Source organism: Podarcis melisellensis (genome assembly GCF_964234715.1).
Source record: "Podarcis melisellensis genome assembly, chromosome: 8".
Lineage (NCBI taxonomy): Eukaryota > Metazoa > Chordata > Lepidosauria > Squamata > Lacertidae > Podarcis > Podarcis melisellensis.
The window spans coordinates 76,794,145-76,820,127 of record NC_138540.1 but is presented as its reverse complement, the minus strand read 5'-3'; the positions used below and the strand labels follow the sequence as shown (position 1 = coordinate 76,820,127).

The 25,983-nt window shown below is 45.6% G+C and overlaps 2 protein-coding genes across 3 annotated transcripts in view; both read right to left on the bottom strand.

The window, feature by feature from the left end:
• Positions 1–631: 631 nt before the first annotated feature.
• The window catches only part of LOC309376167 (uncharacterized protein), a 49,948-nt gene continuing 24,596 nt past the window's right edge, over positions 632–25,983 (bottom strand). The window contains exons 2-6 of one of the 2 annotated variants that reach the window (XM_081922402.1): positions 5,191–5,281; positions 3,726–3,842; positions 3,173–3,328; positions 1,780–1,917; positions 632–1,169 (exon numbers count right to left, since the gene is read on the bottom strand). In XM_081922402.1, the coding sequence (XP_081778528.1) occupies positions 994–1,169; positions 1,780–1,917; positions 3,173–3,328; positions 3,726–3,842; positions 5,191–5,239 (636 nt within the window). In that variant the 5' untranslated portion in view covers positions 5,240–5,281 and the 3' untranslated portion in view covers positions 632–993. Of the gene's footprint in view, positions 1,170–1,779; positions 1,918–3,172; positions 3,329–3,725; positions 3,843–5,190; positions 5,352–25,983 lie in introns of those variants that run through there. The other variant, XM_081922401.1, reaches the window with a different exon arrangement.
• Positions 20,316–25,983, bottom strand: part of LOC309376166 (uncharacterized protein) — a 48,596-nt gene continuing 42,928 nt past the window's right edge. Inside the window, exon 7 of the mRNA XM_081922399.1 lies at positions 20,316–20,390. The gene's annotated coding sequence lies outside the window, so the exon portion shown is untranslated. The remainder of the gene's footprint in view (positions 20,391–25,983) is intronic.

The window sequence follows — 25,983 nt, the reverse complement described above, 5'->3', positions numbered from 1 at the left end:
AAACTACCCCAGAATGAGCACAACGTGTCCCCCACCAGAGGTAAAACCCCTCCCCTAACAACTCATGCACCCCACATTAAGTATACAGAAACATGATTGGGTTCAGGGCACCCTTAAGGGATCTGACTTTGCATTATGCCTTTACGCCTAACAAACAAAGGACTTACTGTGTTTTGACTTTGGATTATGTCTGGACCTCGCCTTTCATGCTCCACCTGTGTTTTGGCTTTAGAATGTGAATGGTCTTGGGACAATTTGTCTTGAGGGTTCCTGACATCAAGGAGGAAGTTTCAGTCAATAGACCTTTCCAAACCATACAGATTTTTGGTTCTTAGGAATTCCTGAGAACCGCCAGGTACAAGCTGCTAGTGAATTTTTAATTGAATATTCCTCAGAATCAAAGCTTCTGGAAACATTTGAATGGTGGGGGTGGGTGAGCCAAAGAAATCAGTCACTAGTTAAGTCAGGATGTAACTGGACAGACAACTCAGATCTTTTATCTGATCTGTAGTTTCTTTACATATTTGCAGATAATAGTGGTGTAATGGGAAAACGAGCCTTCTAGACAATGCCGTAAAGTGTAATGCTTTTCTCTTCATTCAGCTTTCCTAGTGGAACTAGTTCCCCCTACTAAAGAAAAACCCAAACAAAAACCTGTGCCATTAGGGGAAAACTATTAATATCCTAGATTACAATTTTCAGTTTTCTTCTCGTTCTTGGCCTTCAGAAGTTAACATTCATTGTGCCATCACTGCATACAAATTATTCACTTGAAAAGCCCCAATGCAAGAAACAGAATTTGTCTGCTTTATCAATTTATTTAGATCACAATTCAAATGGAAATCCCTGTGCCATATTTTCTCTAACTACAGCTCCCAAATCTCAATTTCCTGCCCTCTTGCACCTGCCTCCAGCATCTTCAGCATCTCCAGAGATCTTCCACAGCCTGCCGCTGATAGCACAGCTTCCTCCCAAGTCCCACGAAGGGCACATCTACAGGCCAGAAGTAGAGGATGATGGCTGGGCATCAACACATGTCGCTTGGGTGACATTGAACGACACCAAGCCATTCAGACTTCGCTTTACTCCTGTTGGAATAGTTGTTATGAAATTACAGAAATCTGGTGTTGCACATCCTTTGAAAGCAGCCGACACTTGACTTGAACCCACTAGAAAGAGAAGAATGTTAATATGAGTCAGGGTGGACTTAAGGACCTGGCACACTTGGGCAACTTGCAGGACCCTTTAACGCCCACCCCTGTTATGTTCCCTGAAAAGTCACAAGATTTCAGAACCATTTCAGATTTCAGGTATATTTCAGGACCATTGCACCTGAGAACAGCCCACTTCTGATGTCTTCCATAAGCCCTTCTTTCCCTTTCTTCCCTGTCTACTTGTACTCTGACCAGACCAAGGCTATTGGGTGAAGCCCACATTTGCGAATTTAGCCACCAATTTAATTTCCCCCAAAGCACACAATACAACATCCCTCCAAGGCACGTGGAAACTCAAAATGGGAATGACAGCTTTGTACATGTTTGTTTCCATGCGATCAGGAATTTCCCAGGACTGTCTGGGGGTGGGTCAACACCATGCCATTGACTAAGGAATGGGGCAAGCGGTGTAAAGAAAACTTTAAACTCATCCCCTCAAATAAAACACAGATCCCCACCCCATCCTTTGCTTTTATCACATTTGGTCAGAAAAAGGTCAGATTGCTGATGGCTGAGAGCTGCTTTCCCTCACCCCCACCCTCTGCTGATTGGCAGTTCTACTCACCTTGCTGCATGATACCAGCAAATGTTATGCACTTAGTCCCTCTAATAGGGCAGTTATGGGTGTCGACGACCACACAATTATTTGCATTCCTCGTGAAACAGAATGGGCACTGCAGTGGACCAAATCTCCCAGGTTGAACTGGCAAAATGAAATTTATGGTCAGCAGATGGATTCCATTTATTTTGACATAACTGGTCCATTCTGGCCCTTATTTTCCAGTTCGTACAAAGGGTTATCACTCCCCCCCCCCGCATGGTGTTCTAAATGTGTCATCAAATGTTCCAGCTGGGAAAATCTAATATAAATATTGTTGAGTGTTGCTCATAAGTATGGCTTCTGTATGTAACATATGCAGGTCTTTCTCAGAACACGCATCTTGGTGTCTACCTGCTTCTGCATGAGAGTGATCTGAATTGTGTGAAATGAGATTGACAATTCTGCCAGCCAGGACAAAAGCAGATTGGCATTGATCCTTAGCAGCCTATGAGATGAAACAAGGCTTGCCCATAGATTCTAGGATCCAGGCTTACTCCATACACATTCAGTCTCCATACACATTATGTAAGGGCTGAAGTATATTATGCATATATTATGGAAAGGCTATATTTAAAAGAGTGGGACGCGGGTGGCACTGTGGTTTAAACCACAGAGCCTAGGACTTGCTGATCAGAAGGTCAGCGGTTCAAATCCCCGCGATGGGGTGAGCTTCCATTGCTCGGTCCCTGCTCCTGTCAACCTAGCCGTTCAAAAGCACGTCAAAGTGCAAGTAGACAAATAGGTACCGCTCTGGCGGGAAGGTAAACGGTGTTTCCATGTGCTGCTCTGCTTCACCAGAAGTGGCTTAGTCATGCTGGCCACAAGACCTGGAAGCTGTACGCCGGCTCCCTCAGCCAATAAAGCAAGATGAGCGCCACAACCCCAGAGTCGGTCACGACTGGACCTAATGGTTAGGGGTCCCTTTACCTTTATCTTTATATTTAAAAGAATGGACACTTGGTGGAATATACTGTATTTTTCGCACCATAGGGCACACTGGATCATAGGGCGCACCTAGTTTTTAGACGGGGAAATCAATAAAATCTTTTCTTTTCCCCAGCCCAAAGAGCAGCGTACAGGCTGCGCACAACCTCTTCCTGCCAGAGAGAAGCCATAGACCTGTGCAGCCTCTCCCTGCCGGAGGGGTTACGCGCGACTATGGCACAAGCCTGCATTCGCTCCATAGGATGCACAAACATTTACCCTCAATTTTTGGAGGGGAAAAACTGTGTCCAATAGAGCAAAAATACGGTAAATGAATTATCATTACATTTTTTTTTTCTTTACGAAGTTCTATAGTTTGCCTCTGGGCAAGAATTGTTGATACAGAAAGTGTCCAAAATACAAGGGCCCTTACACTGAATAGGGTTTTCATTGCATAGGTCAGTATTGCAGCATTCAGCTTGCATCCGAAAGAATTGGAGGGTTCCTCCAGCAAAAGAAAAGATGCCTGGGATACAATCCTGAGTGTTAACGCAGTCACTGTAAGTAGGTCTGAGGATGTCTTCAGCAACTGTAAGAAGAATTAGAGAGGAATATCAAATCAATCATTTTTGCCCCAGATTTTGTAGAGAGAACATTTGGAGGGGAGAAATCCTGGTTAAGAGATGAATCACTAAATATGTCAGGTGCTCCCCTTGTAATATCATCATAGAACTCAGAAATCTTTCTGGAGAATCCTTCATCCCCATTAATAAAGTTATAGTCCACATAATTCCTTCTGTGAGGAGAAGATGTTGAACGCAGGCAGACTCTTCTGTATATTTTACAGAAGACTTTTGGACTGAGTCACATGTGTATGGATTTTACTGTAATTCTTTGATCGCACAGAGCATGATAATTTCTGAGTGTGTGGAAGGCCTCTGTTGAGAAGGGTTCTTTGGGGGCGGGGGGGAAGAAACCTTACTCACATATATCGCTTTGTAGAGCAACTTCACGGCAAGTGTTTCCTGAACAATTACGTGCCTGTCGCAGGATACAAGTGTTGTCGTTCAGATATCGACATGTCATACATTGTAGTGGCGCCCCTACAGAGATAAAGGAATATCACAAAAGCTCAGTGTCATGATCGTATGCCACAAGGCATCTCCATTTTGGTGACTCAAGGAAAAAAAGGTATAAAAAGACAATTCTTGGATGCAAAATAAACCCTTAATATATAACTTTCTAAGTTCTTTCCAAAGTTCTCCTCTTTTAATTGCATAGAGAAAGACCACACATAATATCATAGGATTTTAAATTTGGAAGGGACCCTGCAGAACATCTGCTCCAACCCCCTATGATGCAGGAATCTCAACTAAGCATCTATGATGGACGGCCATCCAGCCTCTGCTTAAAATCCATCAAGAAGGAGAGTCCATAACTTCCGGAGGGAGACCATTCCACAGTCAAACTGCTGTTGCTGTCAGAAAGTTCTCCCTGATGTTTAGTTGGAATCTTCTTTCTTGTAACTTGAATCCATTAGCTTCGGTTCTAGTAAGGTTTTTTTTAAAAAAAAAAATCCTTACAAACTCTCCAAGATTCCCTGCAGTTGTGACTCTAAATAAGTAATTTGTTTACTCAAGATATTGTGATTTCCTTGCATAAGTGTTTTGTGGACAGTCAAGCAATCTTCATAATGAGATGTTTCCTCTTTCATCTGTTGAAAGTATTTTTTAAAGTTCTGCCACATCTTCCTGAATCGACTCCAAGGCTTGAATATGAGCCAGGATTTCCTTCAACAAGTTTGTATAAAAATCCTCCTCCACCATTTTCCCTGGCTCGGCAGATAATGATGCAGCTGGAATTAAGCTAGCTGCTGTTTGCTTAGATCTCTACTCTTAACATGCCACTTCAGTTCGGGAGCAATAGCTCATTTAAAGCAAAATAATATGTAATGAGAAGTTTTATTCCACCCCACTCCCTTGCCTGCATGCCCAATTTGCTCCCTAATGGAGCAATCAAAACCCTAGCATAGCATGCTGGCAAGTGCAGCAGGTGGAGGTAGGGGGCCACAGCAGCCAAAAACAGGGTCCAATGGATGCTGGGGCAGTTCAACCCCTCCATGACATCAAAACATTCCATTTAGGGACTTTTTCTTGACAGGAAGGAGATCTTTGCAGTAGGGGGAGCCTGCTTGGCATCAACATTCCTAGACTGCACTCCTTTGGTGTAAAGATAACTATGATAGTGTTAGGGGACTTTGGTAACTTGTATGATTCACTTTCTCATCGCACCAAGATTCCCAGATTCTCCTGCTCTTCATCACAATATCCATCTATTCAATACCCCATCCAGGAGCACATGATGTTCTTGACCTCCTTTCTCTAGCTCCACTGACCCCTCCCTATTCTAGAGGAAGTTAAATGGAACACAAAATCTCTGGTTTCTACTCACCTACTGAAAACAAGCTCAAGAGGAGGCCTGTGCACAGAAGAATTCTCATGGTGTTGGGATAATCAAAAGCTGAGAAGGACTTCAAGAAGACCTGGTCCCAAAAAGGCAATGGATACAGCTATGAGCTTACAGAGGAATTTATAGTCAGGGATGGGAGCCTCAAGCAGTGAATGACTGATTTAATGAGATGTGGGCACAAATGGAGGCTGCATGTTTTCCCAGAGAGCCTGTGATGGGATCTTGGAACACAAAGCAATTTTGAAATTGCATATAATCTTTTCCAGGAACACCATGAAATTTTGGCAAATGAGAAAGACTCTCCTCCCTGGAAGAGAGGGGAGTGGTTATGGGCAGGAGCCCGAGCATTGCCCCTAGCAGGGGGCGTTAGCCCCCTGCCTCCACCTCTCCTGGCTGGCGTCCACGCCCCTCGGCAGGCACCCAACCAGGTGCCTCCGAGGGGGCGTGCTCAGCAGCCTTTTGCTGCAGCGCCAGCCTAGCCAATACCTTTTCACTGCTGTAATCAATAAAGTTGTGGCCTTTCCTTGCCCATTAACCTTATAGCACGTGTCCTTGTGTATTCATTTCACTTGCGGGGGTCGGGTCCTCGAACCACAAAGACTCTCCTCCCTAGAAGAGAGGGGAATGGTTGTGGGTGGGAGCCCAAGCACTGCCCCTAGCAGAGGGCGTTAGCCCCCTGCCTCCACCTCTCCTGGCTGGCGCCCACGCCCCTCGGCAGGCACCCAACCAGGTGCCTCCGAGGGGGCGTGTTCAGCAGCCTTTTGCTGCAGCGCCAGCCTCTCCCCGGCCTCATTCTTCGCCGTCGTCTCGTCGCAAGTCACCCACCCTCCACTCCCTTTGAGTTAGGGCTTAGGTCATTGGCCTTGCTATGGACCTTAGGTTGGTCGCCCTGGTTGTCGAGGGGGCCTGATAGGAGTTTTTCCATTTGGCATTAGGCCTTTTGGTTTTTTCGCCTACCTCGTAGCAATCGTCACAACTTTTGTGGTATTGGTGGGTAGGTTAGGCATTGGAATAATGTGTTGTGGTGTGTCGAAGGGCTAGGTGTGGCCATCACCTATGCCTTCAATTTTTGGGTATTCCGCTAAGGAATCTGGCGGTCGTGTATTCTGTCTGATGCCTGCTTGGCGGGAGGCCATGGCACGACCCTCGGTGACATCAGGGGTGAGCCTATAGTTGGATTAGCATCAACAGGCTCCACCTACTGGTGAATAAACCCACTTGTTTTAGAGATCCAATGCCTAAGCCAATACCTTTTCACTGCTGTAATCAATAAAGTTGTGGCCTTTCCTTGCTCATTAACCTCATATCACGTGTCCTTGTGTATTCATTTCACATTGCGGGGGTCGGGTCCTCGAACCACAATCCAAGTTATCCCCAGTGATCTTCACAGTGGATACAGGAAAGCATTTTCACAATCATATTCACAGGGGTCAGAGACCCCTCAAGTATCCTGATTTATCTGGGAAATCACGTATTGGCAGAAGCTACCCCAGCTTCTGTTCCCAATCACGAATGCCCCAATTCTGATCCATTGCACTGGTCGCGCCAGGTGTTTTAGGGTTCTGCTGTGGTGCGAGTCCACAAACAGGACCAAAAAATTGAAGGAAAACTTACCTTGACCTCCTCTTGTGGTGGTTCATCTCCAACACCAGAGGAGGAGGTGAAGGCAACTGTGCTGCAACAGGAAACAGTCTCCGCTGCATCAGGAGGTGCAGCATAGGCTGGCAGGCCTTCTGGTGGGCTGCACCAGGCATCTCCAGAGAAGTTGGCAGTTTGATGTGGCCTACCGGAAGTCCAGCCTGGCCTCTGCTGCCTCCGGAAAAGTGGGTGGTTTGGTGCGGCCTGCTGGAAGGCTGTGCTGGCCTCCGCTGCATGGGGAAGGCTGCACCAGACTCCACCACATCTCCCAACACTCCCGAAAAGGAGGAAGAATGCTCAAAGGTAGGTGCAGTGCTTTTTTTCTGGGGGGACGCAGGAGCACACATACTCCTAAACATTTTGTGAATCTAAATTTTGCCTCATTGAGGAACAGTATTTCAGTATAAGTAGGAAAATGAGAGTACCCCTACACATTTTTTAGGGGGTAAAAGCACTGGAGGGGAGGGGCACGAGCAAAGAACGGGGTGGTGGTTGTGGGCCCTGAATTGCCCTCCCAAAATTTTGGAGGGTATGGGGTCAATTTGTACATCATACAAGCTTCTCATCCAGGCAATTTGGTATCTCTTGGACTTTACCCTTTCAGCCAAGCTACTTTGGATGGTCAATTATTTAGTATTCCAGAATTCATTTATTTTAAAAAAATATTCTCCATTCTTAAGCAATAAGAGCTTTGCTATGGATGGAGGACTGCCAGTCTTTTCAACATAGACCAGAACTCTGCAAATAGGAATTGTTGTGGCCACTCTATTTTTGTGTCCCAAGCAGGAGCAAATTTTGAAGAATATTGAAAAAAACATCCCACACAGTGCTCACTACAGGAGTCCCACATGGAATATCATAGTGTGTTTTTTTTAGTCTATATCTATCTCTGTGTTTGCTTGGTGTGCGTGTTAAAAAAAGTTTGGGGTGTTTCCCTACTACTACAGACTTTGGTTTTAATGCAGGCCAAAATCTGCATAACCATTAATCCACTGTGAATGGTGCTGATAGGGAGCAAGGTGAATAAACTGCTTTCTCTCCTTTGGCTTAAACTGCATTTCCCCCCTTTTTCTCTCCGTTTCTTAATAACAACTATGTTTCTCTTCTCTGTAAGTTTAGTCTTCCCTCCTAAGGCCCCCTCAAAGTGGAAAAAGCTTTGTTATCTCTTGGCCCACTCTTCAGGGTTGTTGTTTTTGTGTGTGTGTGTGTGTGTGTGTGCTGAAAATTGCTTGAAAAAGCTGAGGTGAAAGTAGTGGCCAGTCTAGCTTAATGCCACCATCCCTGTATTTTTAGGTGCTTCTGCCAAATCATCCTTGGCATTTACTCTATGCATCCTTCCTCTATCACAGTGATGGCAGGGGCGGAGGAAGGGGTGTGTGGTACAGGTGGGCCGCCCCAGGTGTCACCATTGAGGGGGGGTCACAAAATGCTGGGTGACACTGACCGCGGGTCCTGTAGTGCACTCAAGCCATGCGTTTCTCCTGGGAGTGACATGGTGGCTTGAGCACCCACAGACTCCATCTACCGCCTCCTCCACAGCTGAAGGGGAGCTGAGTGGGAGGAGGCAGGCAGACTCCTCAGAGGCCCCACAGAGCGTCCTGTCCCAGGTGAGTGATGGGGAAAGTTTTCATGTATTTCATGTACACAAGGCTTCCTTTACAAATTCTTGAGCATATATATTTGAGCCATGAGATGGCCTTATAGCTTTTTGACATCTCTATGAAATCCCAGTTTGGAGGCTTTTCAGAAGTTAATGAATATGGGTTAAACTTTGGCTCGTCTGTGTTTAGGTTAAGGGTGAATTGTGCTGTTCCATATTTCATCTCATTTCAGAACTCAAGGAGCCACCAAAATTAATATTCTTTGGCTGCTGGCATCTGTGAGCTGCAGCGAACATGTACAGAGTGTCAAGAAAATTGTTCACCCACTTAGGGCCCTGGCTAAAAGCTGACAATTATTCTGAGGCAGCTGTTTAATCTAGGCTTTCTGTCTTTAAGGCCTGAAAACTTGGAAGCAGCTTCATCTGTGGGAAAGTGTATATGTGAAAGTACCAGGAGATTCTAATTTTGAAACCTGATTGCTTGAGGAAACTCACCCCAAGTTAATATGCTTACTATTACAAAGCAAGCCTATACTGGTGGTTTGGGGTCAATCTTTCCCACCATGCTGCTTTGCAACACCTGGGATGCTGTGACTTCCTTGCTTCAGATTTTAACTGATAAGGTCTCCATGTTCTGTGGAACTGCCTGGTTGCAAGGGACCCTGAGGGTCCTCTGGTCCAACTCTCTGCAATGCCGGGATCGCAACTAAATCATCCATGAAAGATGCATAAGTCTGCTTTGTACATTTCTGGTTGGAAATTGTAACGAGTTTTATGGTCCATACGGTCCCATTTTATACTGCAACATTTTCTTTCTGAATAATAACACTTCCTTTCAAATCGGTGTGCATTTATTTGGGAACAGCCTTGTTATTAAATCCAGTTCCTAACTTCTTGCTTGCTATTGAGCAAGTTTGCAACTGTGAGGTTCAGAGAGCAGAGATCCCCATTTTCTCCAAACTCTTACAATCTCCTGACCCAGTCTGATTGACAGAAGGAGTTTTGGTGGTGGGGAATGGAGCTGGCAGGCTTGGGGTATTAGACACAGCTGCAACACCCTTGTGGGACCTGGGGACCTGTCCTTGACAGTGGAGTCAGTTCCAAAATGCTGAATCAATTAAGCCCCTACTAATCAAGAACAAGTGCCTCGGTTTTATTGGAACTTGGTGGGGGTCCAGCATAATCAGAAAGAGCACAGACTTTCTCTGTTTTCCCAGGGATATGTCTAAAAGACAGCTTCTATTAGAGGGAACTTCTCAGCTGGAAAAAACTAGAACGGGGTGTGAACAGGTGTCCAGAACATCAAGATGATGGTTGTCACCTTGTTCCAAACTTATTGAAGAAATTTGATGGAATTCTTTCCTGGAACACTGTACCAACCCATGTGCTCTACTCTTAGCCAATGTCAGCAAATTGCTGGGACAAAGGTAATGAGATGTTTGGCTACCCGATTTCTTTATTTAATTAAGAAAAGAATGCAAACTGTCATCTACAAACCACTGGTGCTCCATGGGATTAATTAAGGTTGTCTGTGGGGGGGTCTATGGAGAACTAGACTTGCAGCCAACGGCCTTTCAATGGGATCTGTCAATATCACCCATGTCCACCCTTAACTGGAATCACCACCAGCAGCACATTCTGAATATATTCCAAAGTACCTTCTGTAGAACAGGTTGGAGCATTCCCATAGAGAAGCCAATAATGAAAGGGGCAAAATCATTACTTTTCACATGGCATGTCTACTGCGAAAAATTTGTCCTATCTGATAGTTCCCTCATCCAGAATCAGTTTATGGCCTCGCTCAAATCCCACTGTCTTTATTAGCACTTGGCATGGGGGTCCAATCTTTCTATGGTTTCCTGAGGCCCTTGAGAAGAGTAAACTGATGTTGGGAGACAATTATCAGCTGGCACAACTAGATGGGGTAGAGACCAGTGTCTGGAATATAGTGATGATGGTCATCAGCCTCTTTTACTGGTACTGTAAGCTCACTGCTGTTGTTTGATGAAATGCTCGTTCTGGAACACTGTTCCAGCCTGCCTGCTTTATTGCTACCCAATTTCACCAGGTTGCTGGGAAGAGTTCCCTATACCTTTGGTCATCTGATTACTTTTCATGATTAGGAAAAATGTTGCAAACTACAAAAGGTGAAGGAAATATTTCTCTCTGTAACAGAGTAATAATGTTACAGCTTGTAACTTATTGCCCATCAATCTATGCCCATCAATCTGTGTGGGATATTGCTATATACCAGATTAAGACCTCATTCAGTCAGGATTTGATACATTGACAAGGGTGCTGATGTGGCATGTATTACTGAGACCTTGGTGGTATATATATATACACACACCACACAGAGCAGTTAGAGTATGTTTCATGCACGCAATAGAGCAGCCATGATGGATTAAAATGGATGAAACTATGCCATATCTTTGTCTCTTCTGTAGAAGCTGTGTGGACATTTGATCCCATTTTTGCTGTTTTAGATATGACTAATTGAAACCTTAGCATCATGATAAGAGTAGTAGAAAAATATCTAGGCTACCAATACAAAAGGGAAAGCATAAGATGTTTTGGAAAAGCAGCAATGGAGTGTGCCAACATGCCCATGACACAGCAGGGATCACAGTTGTTTATTTCCCACCCCTTACTGCATGCATCCATCCATCTTGCGAGACAATGGAGTGCACCTACAGGGGTGAAGTCAAACCATTGCATTAGCAGCCGAAAAAGTGACACCTCTGGGGTGCAAGCCTCAGCAGTGTGTATGGAGGTCCTGGGCTGCCCAGAGGATAAGAAACCACTCTTGGCCTCACTGATGTAGTCCAAAAGAAAGCAGAGTAGCTGCAGATGTTGCTGGAAGGAGGTGTACAAGATATCATCTGAAAATCTTAAGGACTCCAGTCCAGATTTGTGTAGGGTTTACTCCTTAGCCTTTTCTTTTCCCAAAGATGTCCCACAAGATAGCAGAGGTTTAGGATCAGAGTTTTCCTTCTCCTAGATGGACTACCTACCCAGGTTGATGAGCCCCTTCCGCCCTTCACTTCCCTCTACAGCATATCTGTGGACATTGTCACATGCAACAGTTGCGTGGCGATTCCCGCCTCCCACCAGTTGGAAGTAAATGAAGACGCAGGACACCGTTAATTTAGGTTAGTGGGCAAATAATGGCCACAACTTTATTGGTTACAGGTAAGAGCGGTATTGGCTTAGGCTTAGTCCTATCAGACTATCCGGCATGAGAACCGGAAAGGGTTAACACCAGCAGGGGGAGCCCCTGAGATGCACATCCCTAGGCACTCCCCGAGGATTCTAATTCTAAAAAAATAGGAACCTTTGCAGTTCCAGATTTAAGAAGATATTATGAAGCTGCATGTTGGAGCTGGTTGAAAGAGTGGATGTTACTTTAAAATATGGAGATTTTGGAATTAGTAGGTTGGGACAGAATTTATGGATGGCATGGCTATCTAACATATGGGAAAATACAGGTACACAAAATAATTTTGAACTACTTAGTGAGAAAGGCATCATTTGAAGTTTGGGATTCTGACTAAATATCAGGGGAGAAACTTTCCGATGCTAGGAGCTTTTTGATTAGAATATTTGTGTGAGATAGTGTGGGGAAAATACGGAATAACAGCTACAATCTTGCTTAAAATGTATATAGGAAGTGCAGTGTAAGCGATAGAAGTCAATCAATGAAATTTTATTATTATTTTCATATTCTTCCAACTTTATTTTTTCTTCTTTTTTATTTTCTTCTTTTTTGCTCTTTTTTATATATGTGTGTGTCAGAGTCACCCGTTTGGTCCCAGCTCACAAGAGACCCAACTCCGATCCGGTTTATTTACAGAAAGTCTTTATTGAAGATCATGGTTGCATTTACACTCCATCTCTGTGACTCTACATCTGTACCGTTAGATCGTTGAAGTCCCCTCTGAATCTGTCCCGCCTCGGCACCAATTTAAGAGGCTAGCCCTGGACCACCTCTTCCTCTCCTTCCTTTTCCGCAGGGTCTTTCTGCCCCCCTGAGTTCCCCCTCTCCGGGACTCGCCCGAGGCTGAATCCTCTGACGCCTCTGCCCCCCTCCTTCTCGCTTTAGGGCCGGGCTCCTCCCCAGGGCTCTCCTCACTTCCGCGCGCCTCTACCTTTGAACTTGGCGCGCGTACGTTGCTCCTGACCTTTCTCTTGACCGCTACACTGCTCTCGGTGCTGCTCTCCACCCCTTCCGGCTGAGCGCCCTGCTCCGATCTCCTTCCCCTGTCTCTCTCCTGCTCTGCTCCCTCTGACACACTTGTAACTCCACCCCCTTCACTCCGTTCCGGCTGAGAAGCCGGCTCCTGCCTCCGACCCCCACTGGGGCTTCTCCCTTCTCTCCCGTGCTCCTCACTGTTTCCCCCTTGTCCCCCTTTCGGTCTGGCCAGGGGAGCCCCCTTTTGGGAATCCTCTGACTCACTGGTCGGACTCATGGAGAACCTTTGGGCATCGTCATCCTCCTCCTCATCTCTCTGGGATTCTTCCCCCTCGCTCTCTGTCTCCTCCCCCATCTGCTCTTCTCTCCCTGAAACCCTGACATCCATCCCCCCCTCGAAGCCCCCCCTTCCCCCCTCCCGCTCGCCGGGGGCCGGTTGTGGAAACTGCGGCTCTTCGGGGGTAGGCTCAGGATACAGGTCGTCTACGTCAATGTTCTCTGCTGGCAGTTCTGTGTATGTGTGTTCGAACTCGGGTTCTTCCCCCAAATGCTTCTCAGTCTCTGCTTCCATCGCTACTTCCTCCGGTGCTGCCCGCCAAGGACCTATCAGCCACCTCTTACGCCATTCCTCCTCTGGCTGCTCCTCCCACCAATAAGGGGTTTCCGTGTCCACCCCCGAGCACGATCCCCTGGGCGGGCTTGATTCTGGTGTTCTTCCCTCGGGGGAAGAGAAACCCCTGAACGTGCTATCTGACAATGTGGGTGTGAAAAGCCAGTCATCAAAGTACTCAGCTGGCATGGGTCTATGTGGGAAAAGTGCATGGAACTCTTCTTTCAAAAGGGGTTCGTCTAACTCGTAGCCTGGCACCCAACTATTAGCAGTGGCTGGTGTGCCCTCCCTGGCGAGAAAGTATTCAACCCCCTCCTCCCCCCATCTCGAGTCCAGTATCTCTGTGACCTCGTTAAGGGGTTCGGCTCTAGGCGACCCCCCCTTCTTTGGTGCCCCTTTGCGTGGGTCTGGTACTGTTACTGACTCCTGAAACCTGTGCGGGGCCTTGTAGGGAGTGAGCACCGACCTATGAAAGACCGGGTGCACTCTGGAGCCTTCCGGAAGGGCCAGGCGAAATGCTACTGGATTGATCCTAGCCTCAACTTGGTAGGGTCCTAGCTGCCTGTGTCCTAGCTTCTTCTTGGCTAACGATTTGGCTGGCATAGCTTGGGCTGCTAACCATACCCAGTCCCCCACCTGGATGTCTTCTCCCGCCCTTCTGTGCTTGTCCGCCTGCACCTTATAGGCCTGCTTGGCCAGCTCTAAATGTCTCCGCAGCTCCTCGTGCACCTCTTGCAACTCTGCTGCGAACTGGTCGGCTTCTTGAGGCACCCCCTCCTCTGGTGCTATAAGCCTCGGAAAGGTTCTGGGATGACGGCCATTGTTCGCGAAGAACGGTGTCACCCCGGTCGATGCGTGCTTCGTGTTGTTGTAGGCAAACTCAGCCATCGGCAGGTAGTCCACCCACGCTGCTGGTCGCTGATTGGCGTAGCACCTCAGGTACTGCTGCATGATCGCGTTGACCCTCTCTGCTTGGCCGTTGGTCTGCGGATGTCTCGCCGACGCTAGGTCGATCTTGACGTGCAGGATACCCAGAAGCTTCTTCCAGAAGTTGGAAACAAATTGGCGCCCCCTGTCGGACAGGACGGACTGCGGTAGTCCATGCACTCTGAACACGTGGTCGATGAAGAGTTTGGCGGTCTGTTCTGCCGTCGCCACCTTGGCACAAGGAATGAAGTGCGCCATCTTGGTGAACAAGTCCACAACCACCAGCACCGCCGTCTTGCCCCTGGCGCTGGGCAGGTCAGTAACAAAGTCCAGTGCTACCCTCTCCCACGGTTGCTGCGGCGTTTCCAGCGGTTCCAACAATCCCGCCGGTTTCTGGTGTACTGGTTTGGACCTCTGACAGGTGTCACACCTGGCGACGTAATCCGCCACCTCTCCCCGCATCTGGGGCCACCAAAAGTCCCTGGCCACTAGTTCTATCGTCTTCTCCTTGCCGAAATGTCCCGCACTGGGAGCGTCGTGCAATTGCTGCAGAACCTTTGCGCGAAGTTCATCGCTAGGCACGTAGAGGGCACCCTTGCGAGTTAAGAGTCCGTCCCGCAACTGGAACTCATCGTCTCTTTGCGACCCGCTGCGGAGCTCCTCCATCTTGGACTGTGCAAATTGATCCGCTTGCAACGCTCGTCGCACCGCGTCCAGGTCGACTGCAATAGCCGCGCACGCCCACGCCTGCGGTGCGAAAATGTGCTTCGCTGCAATTGGTGTCGTCTCCTCCAGGTATTGCGGTTTCCTGGAGAGTGCGTCTGCTATAACATTGGAGTCCCCCGGGATGTATTCTATCTTGAAGTCGAAATCTGCAAAGAATTCTGCCCAGCGCATGTGTCTTTGGGTCTGCAGCCTTGCCGTTCGCCAATACTCTAAGTTCTTGTGATCTGTGCGGACTTGCACTGTGTGCTTGGCTCCTATGAGGAAGTGCCGCCACGCTTTGAAAGCTGCATGAATGGCCAACAGCTCCCTGTCCCATATGGTGTAGTTCCGCTCCGTCTTGCTGAGCTTCCGGGAGTAGAAGGCACCCGGCCTCCAATTGCCTTGCGGATCCTCCTGCAGAAGGACGGCTCCAACCGCTCTGTCGGACGCATCGGTTTCCACTCGCATGGGTCTGCCGGGATTCACGTGCAGTAGCTGTTCCTCGGAGGCAAAGAGGCTTTTAAGCTTCCGAAAAGAGCGCTCTGCCTGTTCCGTCCAAGCGAACCTCTTCTTTTTGGAACTGAGGGTGTCCGTGATTGCTGCCGTCTCATTGGCAAAACCTTTGATGAATTTGCGATAAAAATTGGCAAATCCGATGAATCTTTGGACCTCCTTCCGATTGCGTGGGCTCTTCCAGTCCAACACCGCTTGGACCTTGATTCTGTCCATGGCCAGCCCCTCGTCGGAGAGCTTGTAGCCAAGAAAATCCACCTCCGTCACATCAAACTGGCACTTCTCCAACTTGGCGTACAGCCTGTGCTCCTTCAACCTCTGTAGGACCTCCTTTACATCCTTCTCGTGAGCCTCCGGCGATTCCGAGAAAATCAGGATATCGTCGAGAAAACATACACACTTCTTGTAGAGGAGTCCCGCCAGCACGTGGTGCATAAATGCTTGGAAAACGTGGCTGCCATTTTGGAGACCAAACGGCATAACTCTGTATTCATACGTGCCTAGAGGCGTGAACATGGCAGTCTTCCACTCATCGCCCTTCCGGATGCGGATGAGATTGTACGCTCCACGCAAATCCAACTTGGTGAAGATCTTACCCTTCCTAACGGTCGCTAGGAGGTCGTCAATCTTGGGCATGGGAAAGGCCTTGGGCTTAGTCAGTCTGTTTATGAACCTGTAATCCACCACGAGTCTTTTTTGGGGCGTGTCTTTTTTCTTCACAAAGAAAACAGGACTGCCTCCCACTGCCTTGGATTCCCAGATGAACCTGCGCTTCAGATTCTGCTCTATGAATTCTCTGAGCTCTTGCATCTCGTCCTCAGACATGGAATACAGCTTTGCAGTTGGCAGCTGCGCCCCTGGCACCAGGTCGATCGCACAGTCGTAAGGCCTGTGAGGCGGCAACTTGTCAGCTTCTTTCTCGCAGAAAACCTCCAAGAATCCCTCGTACTTGTGAGGCACTGCCTGCACCATGCCCAGGTGCAGTTGCTGCTCAGCTCCTTCCTCCTGATTGGGTTGGATGCAATGCTGAGCACAATACGATGAGCAGAAGGTGATCTGCCGCTGGTACCACGCTACAGCGGGACTATGTCTCTCCAGCCAACTCATGCCTAACACAATGGGTGTGTCTGACAGGTGGGTGACATTGAAGCTAATGACTTCCCGATGATTTCCAATCTGCATCACCATGGGAGGCGTCTGCTGCACAACTTGCCCTCCCAGCAATTTCCTGCCGTCCACTGTGACCACGTTCAGAGGGGTCGTTGCAGGCAGGAGCGCTATGCCATGCTGCTTGACAAATTGCATTCCCACAAAATCCGCGTTGCTTCCTGAATCAACCGTGATCGGAACTTCCAGGGATTGTCCATTTGGCAGCTGAAGGGTTGCAGTGAGTTGCACTGCTGGCTTGGGGGGTAAAGGGTCTGTGCGTTGCAAGGGTGCTGGGGACTGTTCTACAGATCCGCCTGGCTGAGCCCCAGTAGCTCCGCCTCCAGCCAGGCACTGTCGTTTCCCTGAGGCTGCTCCGTTTGCACCACTTCCGCTGACACTGTTGCTAGAGCTGCAGTGTGCTTCTGGAGCCTCTGGGGGCACTCTTTCGCCATATGGTGTGCACTGTCACAGATGTAACATTTCCTGGTCCCTCTAGGCGGCTTCGCCTTCACTGCACCGGAAACAGGGGCTCTGGATGGTGTCTGAGCCCTAGCACCACCGATTTCCATCGGCTCTTCACCTTGCCTCCCCAAGGGCGAGGGGTGCGACTGGTTGAAGTCCCTGGGGACAAAAGGGGGGGTTCTCGCTGGTGCACGCGCCTGGGGTCCCTCCCCCTCGTGCCACGGGCATCCCTCATGTCGGATTCCAATAGCCAAAGCCCGATGCACGACGTCTTCCAGGGTCTGGGGTCTATCCCCCCTGGCGATCTCATCCTTGACGGGGGGGCTAAGCCCCTCCCAGAAAAGATCTCTGACTGGTTTACCATCCTTCTCCCAGCCCAACGCAGTTAGCAATGCAAAGAACTTGGAGTGATATTGGCGCACAGTGGCTTTGCCTTGTCGCAGTCCGTGCATCTGTCTACGTGCAATATCCACATCCACAGAGGACTGGAAACAAGCATCCATCGCTTTAATAAATTCATCAGAACTGCGGCGGGCAGGGCCATCTTCGCGCCACAAATTGTGCAGCCAAGCTCTGGCCTCCCCATGCAGATGCGAAATTATGAACCCCACTCTCTCCTCCTCATCCTTAAAATCATGACGGAGTAAATGCAGTGCATACACGATGTCCGCTCTGAAGTTAGGGTAATCTTGAAGGTTGCCATTAAAGTGCGTAACTAGGGCGCCCCCCCGCCGTCCAAGTGCAACGCCCTCCGATCTGGACCCCGGGACCCCTGCCCTGGCCGCTTGCTCCCACCTTGTTCGCAGGTCCTGGCAAGCCTTGTCCAGTTCGTCATTCTTCTTCTGCGATGCAATGACTGCAGCTGTGAGCTCGGTAACTTGATTCCTCAGCGTAAGCAGCTGTTCCTCCGCGCTCATGGCTGCTCCCGGTGGTGAGCTTTGCAAAAAAAATTTTTTTACGTTCTGGAGAGGGGACTTACTGTCAGAGTCACCCGTTTGGTCCCAGCTCACAAGAGACCCAACTCCGATCCGGTTTATTTACAGAAAGTCTTTATTGAAGATCATGGTTGCATTTACACTCCATCTCTGTGACTCTACATCTGTACCGTTAGATCGTTGAAGTCCCCTCTGAATCTGTCCCGCCTCGGCACCAATTTAAGAGGCTAGCCCTGGACCACCTCTTCCTCTCCTTCCTTTTCCGCAGGGTCTTTCTGCCCCCCTGAGTTCCCCCTCTCCGGGACTCGCCCGAGGCTGAATCCTCTGACGCCTCTGCCCCCCTCCTTCTCGCTTTAGGGCCGGGCTCCTCCCCAGGGCTCTCCTCACTTCCGCGCGCCTCTACCTTTGAACTTGGCACGCGTACGTTGCTCCTGACCTTTCTCTTGACCGCTACACTGCTCTCGGTGCTGCTCTCCACCCCTTCCGGCTGAGCGCCCTGCTCCGATCTCCTTCCCCTGTCTCTCTCCTGCTCTGCTCCCTCTGACACACTTGTAACTCCACCCCCTTCACTCCGTTCCGGCTGAGAAGCCGGCTCCTGCCTCCGACCCCCACTGGGGCTTCTCCCTTCTCTCCCCTGCTCCTCACTGTTTCCCCCTTGTCCCCCTTTCGGTCTGGCCAGGGGAGCCCCCTTTTGGGAATCCTCTGACTCACTGGTCAGACTCATGGAGAACCTTTGGGCATCGTCATCCTCCTCCTCATCTCTCTGGGATTCTTCCCCCTCGCTCTCTGTCTCCTCCCCCATCTGCTCTTCTCTCCCTGAAACCCTGACAGTGTGCTTATCTGAAATATATATGTATGTATTTGCAATATTTTGCTTATATTTTGTAATAATTATGTTAAATAAATTAAATAATAAAAAAACAAACAAACCCTACTGAATTCAACGAGGCTTCTTCCCAGAAAAGTAGAAGTAAGTTTAGTTGACCTCAGTGGGGTTTATGCATGCACAGATTCCACTTAGACCTCTGAGTGGGGAAGTAGATGCAACTTGACTAGAAAATCCCTGAAACTAATCTGAAATTAGTTGAAAATATGTTAACTATATTACAGTGGTACCTCTGGTTATAACCTTAATTCGTTCCGATGGTCTGTTCTTAACTTGAAACCGTTCTTAACCACTTTAGCTAATGGGGCCTCCCGCTGCTGCTGTGCCGCCGCTGAACAATTTCTGTTCTCATCCTGAGGTAGAGTTCTTAACCCGAGGTACTAATTCCGGGTTAGGGGAGTCTGTAACCCCAACTGTTTGTAACCCGTGGTGTTTGTAACCCGAGGTACCACTGTATATGGAAGTTTATTGTATATATATTTTTATTAAAGCGACTACTTCCTTACATTTTAAGGCCCTCCACCACCACAGGGAGCTTTGTCAAGGCCCTCAGCTGCTTTGGGGGAGGTATGGCAGGACCCTCTGCTACAGCAGGGCCTCGATATATATCGAGATATTTTAATATTTAGCTGGTGATATATCATGATGTTGAAGACCAGATATTGCCCAGCGCTATTACCCTCTTTTCCTTTACGTTTCCAGCATGTTTCTGATGCAGATTTATCCTTCCTGGCCAGTTTACTAGGAGTCAAACACCAGTTGTATATCATTTTCATATAATGCTCTTTTAATGTATAACATGCTGTAAATTTCAAATTTGTATTCCACCATTTCTCCCATGCTGCCATTTCTATATTATGACCTATATCCCATTGCTGATTTTACTAGTCCGTCTTTTCTTTGCTATTCAAATGACAATTTATACATTTTGGAAATTACTATTTCATTGTTCTTGATAAGTTCTCTTTCAAATGGTGAGGATTGATTCATAAATCTATTCCTTTTATCTTTATAAATTTATTCCTTTAACATGAAATGGTATTGACAATTATTTATTTCATTATTATACTTTTTCCATCAGGAAGATGGGGAGATTTTGACATCAGATGTAACTTAGGGCTGCCATATATCTGCGAAATCTAGACATACCCCTTTTGGGGGGAAACCAGGCCATTCAGGTTTTGTTTTCATTTTCTATACCAACTAAAGCTCAGTAACTTAGCGGCTCAACAACTGTCCAGATTTTTTCCTTCTAAAAATATGGCAACCCAATGGCCAGATAATAATTTTCAGTTTTCTTCTCTTTCTTGGCCTTCAAGAACTGGCATTCATTGCACCATCATTGCATAGATATTATTCACTTGAAAAAAGCCAACACAAGACACACTATTCATCTACTTTATCCATTTTATTCTCATCATGATTCAGAATAAATGTACAGGGGAAATGTAACACCTGTACCAAATGTTCTGTAAATAAAGCTCCCAACCCACAATTTCATGCCCTCTTGCGTCTGCCTCCTTGAAACACATTCACTCTGCAGCATCTTCAGAGATCTTCCAAGCCTTCAGAGATCTTGTAAGTCTCAGGATGGGAATTGATTTCTTCTATAACCTTTAAGGTCTGACCTTCATAATTAATGGGATCAATGCATGTTGCTTTGATGACATTGAAATATATCCAACCATTAAGAATTTGCATCACATATTTTGGGGCTGTTGTTACAAAATTGCAAAAATCTGGTGTTGCACATCCTTCAATATCAAGAAGATCTATTGTTTCATTCACTGAAAAGAGTGGAATGATAATATGAGTGAGGGTTGACTTCAGGACCCAGTACACTTGGGCAACTTGCAGGACCATTAAGTCCACATGTTCCCTTTGACCCCACACCCTGATAGCTTCTCTGAAAATTCAGAAGATGCATTTTCACCCAAAAGAGTGACTGAAGTGAATGGCAAGGCCACACCTGATGTCTTCCACAAGCCTTACTTTACCTTTCTTCCCTGTCTACTGATACTCTGACCAAACCAAGGCTACTGGGTGAAGTCCACACATGCGAATTTAGTCATCAATTAGATCTTCCATAAAGCTCACAATATTGCATCCATCCAGGGCCTGAGGAAACTCAAAATGGGAATGACAGCTGTTTGCATGCCTGCTTCCATGTGGTCAGGGCAGTCTGGGAATGGGGTCAACAGCATGCCAGTGACTGAGAAATGGGAAATGAGAAATCTACTTTTCTGCAGCTGCATTCAGCTGGATTAAAGAATGGATACAATTAGAAGACACTGATGTTCTAGATTTAGAGGGATTCGATAATTTGTTTGTTTGTTATTTTATAATAATATTTATTAGTTTTCTTAACATACAAAAGACAATACAGAACAAAACACATATATCAAAAACATACAACAGAATTTGACTTCCCCATACCTCCCTTTCACCGCATCCTTATTTTACCATTTTCTTTTTTAGCAACACTTCAGTCAATTTTTTAATCAAGTCTCTTTTAGATTTACTTAAGATTAACATTTACAGCTGTAATTCTTTGTTTCTTTCCCCTTAACATCTTATCAGTCCACGATTTTACAATAATTTTTAAGATATATTTTAAATTTTCTCCAATCCTCCTCCACTGTCTCTTTCCTCTGGTCACGGATTCTGCCGGTCATCTCTGCCAGTCCCATATATTCAGTCACCTTCGTCTGCCATTCTTCCAGAGTAGGTAGTTCTTGCATCTTCCAATACTTTGCCAACAGGATTCTTGCTGCTGTAGTTGCATACATAAAGAATGTCCTATCTTTCTTTGGTACCAATTGGCCGACCATGCCCAAGAGAAAAGCCTCCGGTTTCTTTACAAATGTCCACTTAAGGATTTTCTTAATTTCATTATAGATCATTTCCCAGTAGGCCTTAATCTTTGGGCAGGTCCACCAAAGATGGTAAAAAGTGCCTTCAGTCTCATTACACTTCCAACATTTGTTATTGGGCAAATGGTAGATCTTTGCAAGCTTGACTGGGGTCATGTACCACCTATAGATCATTTTCATTATGTTCTCTTTCAAGGCACTACATGCCGTAAATTTAATACCGGTGGTCCATAACTGTTCCCAGTCCGCAAACATAATATCATGACCAATATCCTGTGCCCATTTAATCATAGCTGATTTCACCGTTTCATCCTGTGTATTCCATTTCAGCAGCAAATTATACATTCTAGATAGATTCTTAGTATTGGGTTCTAGCAATTCTGTTTCTAACTTTGACCTCTCCTTCTGAAAGCCAAGTTTCCTGTCTTGCTTAAATGTCTCATTTATCTGACGATAATGTAACCAATCTCGAACTTTATGCTTTAGCTTCTCAAAACTTTGAAGCTTCAACTTTTCACCATCTTGTTCTAAAATTTCACAATATTTAGGCCAGTTAGATTCCATGTTGAGTTTTTTCACTGCCTTAGCTTCCATTGGTGACAACCACCTGGGGGTTTTGCTTTCCACTAGATCTTTGTATCTAATCCAAACATTATACAGTGCTTTCCTGACAATATGGTTTTTAAAACTTTTGTACACCTTTACCTTGTCATACCACAAATATGCATGCCAACCAAAACTATTGTCATATCCTTCCAGATCCAAAATGTCTGTATCCTCCAGAAGTAGCCATTGCTTCAACCAGCAAAATGCTGCTGATTCATAATAAAGTCTTAAGTCTGGCATGGCAAAGCCCCCTCTATCTTTCGCATCGGTTAAAATCTTAAATTTTATTCAGGGCTTTTTGCCCTGCCAGACAAATTTAGATATATCTTTCTGCCACTTCTTGAAACAGTCCATTTTGTCTAGGATCTGCAACGTCTGAAACAAAATCAGCATTCTCGGCAATACATTCATCTTGATAACAGCAATTCGGCCTAACAAGGAAAGTTTCAGCCTAGACCATATATCTAGATCCTTCTTTACTTCTAACCAACATTTTTCATAGTTATCTTTAAATAGGTTCACATTTTTAGATGTTAAATTTACCCCCAGGTACTTGACCTTTTTTGCTATTTCCAACCCAGTTTCACTCTGAAACCTATCTTTTTCTTCCTTTGTTAAATTTTTTTCCAACACCTTTGTTTTTTGTTTGTTTAATTTAAATCCTGCTACCTGACCAAATATCTCAATTAGTTCTAAAACTCGATAATTTGTTTGGATGGCATGCATATTTATGGTATGATAAAGTAAAGGCCCAAAATGCTTTTAAAAATCATGTAATTAGGAAATCTCTCTATAATGTATCGACAAAATATAAAGATCTCTAAGAAAGGAAGACACCCAAATGACTTTCACCAGTGGAGGCGAAGGCCCAGAAAAAGTTAAACATGGAGAGTAAATGGTTGAGATATTCAGATTTATTATTGGAGGATAAAGAAGGTTATAAACTAAAACCATTTGACCAAGTTAAAGAGAAAATAAATTGGTTAAATTTTCACCAGATTAATGAATTGTATAAATTAGATAAGAAAAATGGTTTTGCTTCAGAAAACTCTAAGTTGGAAACGGAGTTGTTGAAATTCTAAAGTTAAAAATTTAACTAAAATATATAATTTATTGTTGGAGTGGGATACAAAGGATGAACAAGTTAAATCAGTGGTGATAGATTGAGCAAAAGATGTGGGACATAACATAATGTTTGAAGACTGGGAAAGACTGTGGAAGAAAGGGGTCAAGTTCACTGCATGTACAGTGCTAAAGGAAAATATAATGAAAAAGATGTACAGATGATATTTGACTCTGGTAAAATTAGCAAAGATTTACCATAACAGTCATAATCTATATTGGAAATGTAAAGAAAAAGAGGGTACCTTCCATCATATGTGGTGGACCTGCTCCAAGGTGGGTGAAAGACTTCTGGGAGAAGATTTATAATGAATTGAAAAAAATGTTGAAATACACATTTATTAAAAAACCAGAGGCCTTTCTTCTTGGAATAACAAGTTTGGGTCTGCCCAAGAAAGATGTTAAATTATTTTGGTATGCCACAACTGCTGCTCAAATTTTACTAGCTAAGAATTGAAAAACACAAGAAGTACCAACAGTGGAAGACTGGCAGATGAAGAACTTTTCGGAGCTAGCTGACCTGACTGGAAGAGTCCGTGACCAGAAGGAGGAGTATCAGGAGGAATGGAGGAAATTCAAAGACTATTTAGTTAAATATGTTAAGTTAAATTAATTGGAAAAACTTGCAAATACCAGATAGGCCTAGGATTTAAACATGTAATGTGATGAATTAATATGTTTAATGTTGAATTGTAAAGAAAGAAAGATGTTAAGTGATGAAGTTAATTTTATAAGAATATTGGTTTTGGAAAACTGTTAAAATGATATACAATGAAATCTAACCAGGGGGATATGAGTAAGTCACTTAACAATGTTATTAAATTAGGTTTAAATAAGGTTGATATTTATGTTTGTTTGCTTGTTTGTTTGTCTAAAAAACTTTTTGGGAAAATAAAAAAAAATAAAAAATAAAAAAGAGTGTGTTCCTCCCTGATAACCAGGAAACCTCACCTCCCTAGGGTGCATTTACATCCCTTTATTTCTCTTTCTCACTTACTGAAATCAGGGACAGATATATTTCCCCTAAGTACTTTCAAAACAAGGAAATACCACTTTAAAGAAAACCTTGAATATTTCCCTTCAAAGAAAACATCTGGTACAGCTCCCCCCCCCAGTGGTGGAGTTAGCTGCATGGGCGCCTGGAGCAGCAGCCTTGCCGTGCACCCGTGGGGCCCGGTGATCCGTGTACGTCAGTGGCAAGGTGATCCTCTCTGCGCAGCGGCGGCAGTGGGGTCCTCCATGTGGTGGCGGCTCATACCTTTGCACCCAGGGGTGGCGGGGTGAGCCGCTTATGGTGTGCCTTTTTCTCACCCTCCCCCCAGAAATGGCACCCAGGGTGAACTGCCCCTGCCCCCCTTCCTACGCCCCTGCCTCCCCTATTTGCTTTTATCACATTTGGCCAGAAAAGGTAGTTGGTGGCTGGCAATTGATTGGCAGTTTACTCACCATTCTTTACAATAGCAACAAGTTTCAGACACTTAAGCGATTTGTGAGGGAGCATGAGGTTCGCCGTGCAAGAATTTGAATTCTTTGCCATTTGAGGAATGCACCACAGCATCCTATTGTGATATTCATGTGGAACTGTCAAAATGGAGCATACGGTCAGCCCTTAGTTTCCATTTCAAACAGACACACACACACACACACAACTGCAATCAAATGGGCCTGCTGTGAAACCCTAATATAAATATTTCTTAGTGTTGCATATTTTGTCCTTAGTATAGCTTCTATATGTATCACATTCAGATCATTCTCAGAACATGCATGTTGCTGTTTAGCTGCTTCTGAATGATTCTCAGGATCATTCTAGGGGTAAACTAGTCTGGCAATCAACTGAATTTTGCCTTTATCTCATTCCTCCCACCAAAGGTTACTACAACAAAGTCTCCTCTGCATTTGGGGGGCGGGACACTGGCAGGAGGGTTTCAACCAAGCCCTAAATAACATCCAATGTATAGAGGTTCTAGTCTTGACATTTTATAGGGATATTACTTATTTCATTAAACTTCAAGGAACGTGACAATAATAACATACCCAGTTATAAATACGGTCACTGTAATGAAGGTGTCGTTTTCTTCTCATATATAAAATGATAAATGTGTGCATATCTCTTGAGTTTCCAAGACATGCCAAACCTCTTACATGCTTATTGGGTTGCAAAATTTGACTACCAAATGGAAAAGCACCAAACTCCCACCTCAGATTTTTTTGGAATTATGAAGAGGTACCCAATTGCTTTCCTGGGGCACCAGGAAGACAAATCTTGGGCCCAGTTATAGTTAGCATGTGGTTAAAGAATTATTGATACAAAAAGTGTCCAAAATAAAAGGATTCTTACTTTTGATAGGATTTTCATTGCATAGGTCAGTATAGCAGCATTCCGTTTTCATCAGAAAAAATCTCATGAAAAATGCATGATAAGCAAAAAAGCCTGGGGTACAATTCTCAGTGTTAACACAGTCACTGTAATGCTTTATTGTGGAGTGGTCTTGAACTGTGAAGAATTAGGAAGAAATATCAAGTCAATTAATTTTGCCACAAAGTAGAGTGGCAAAAT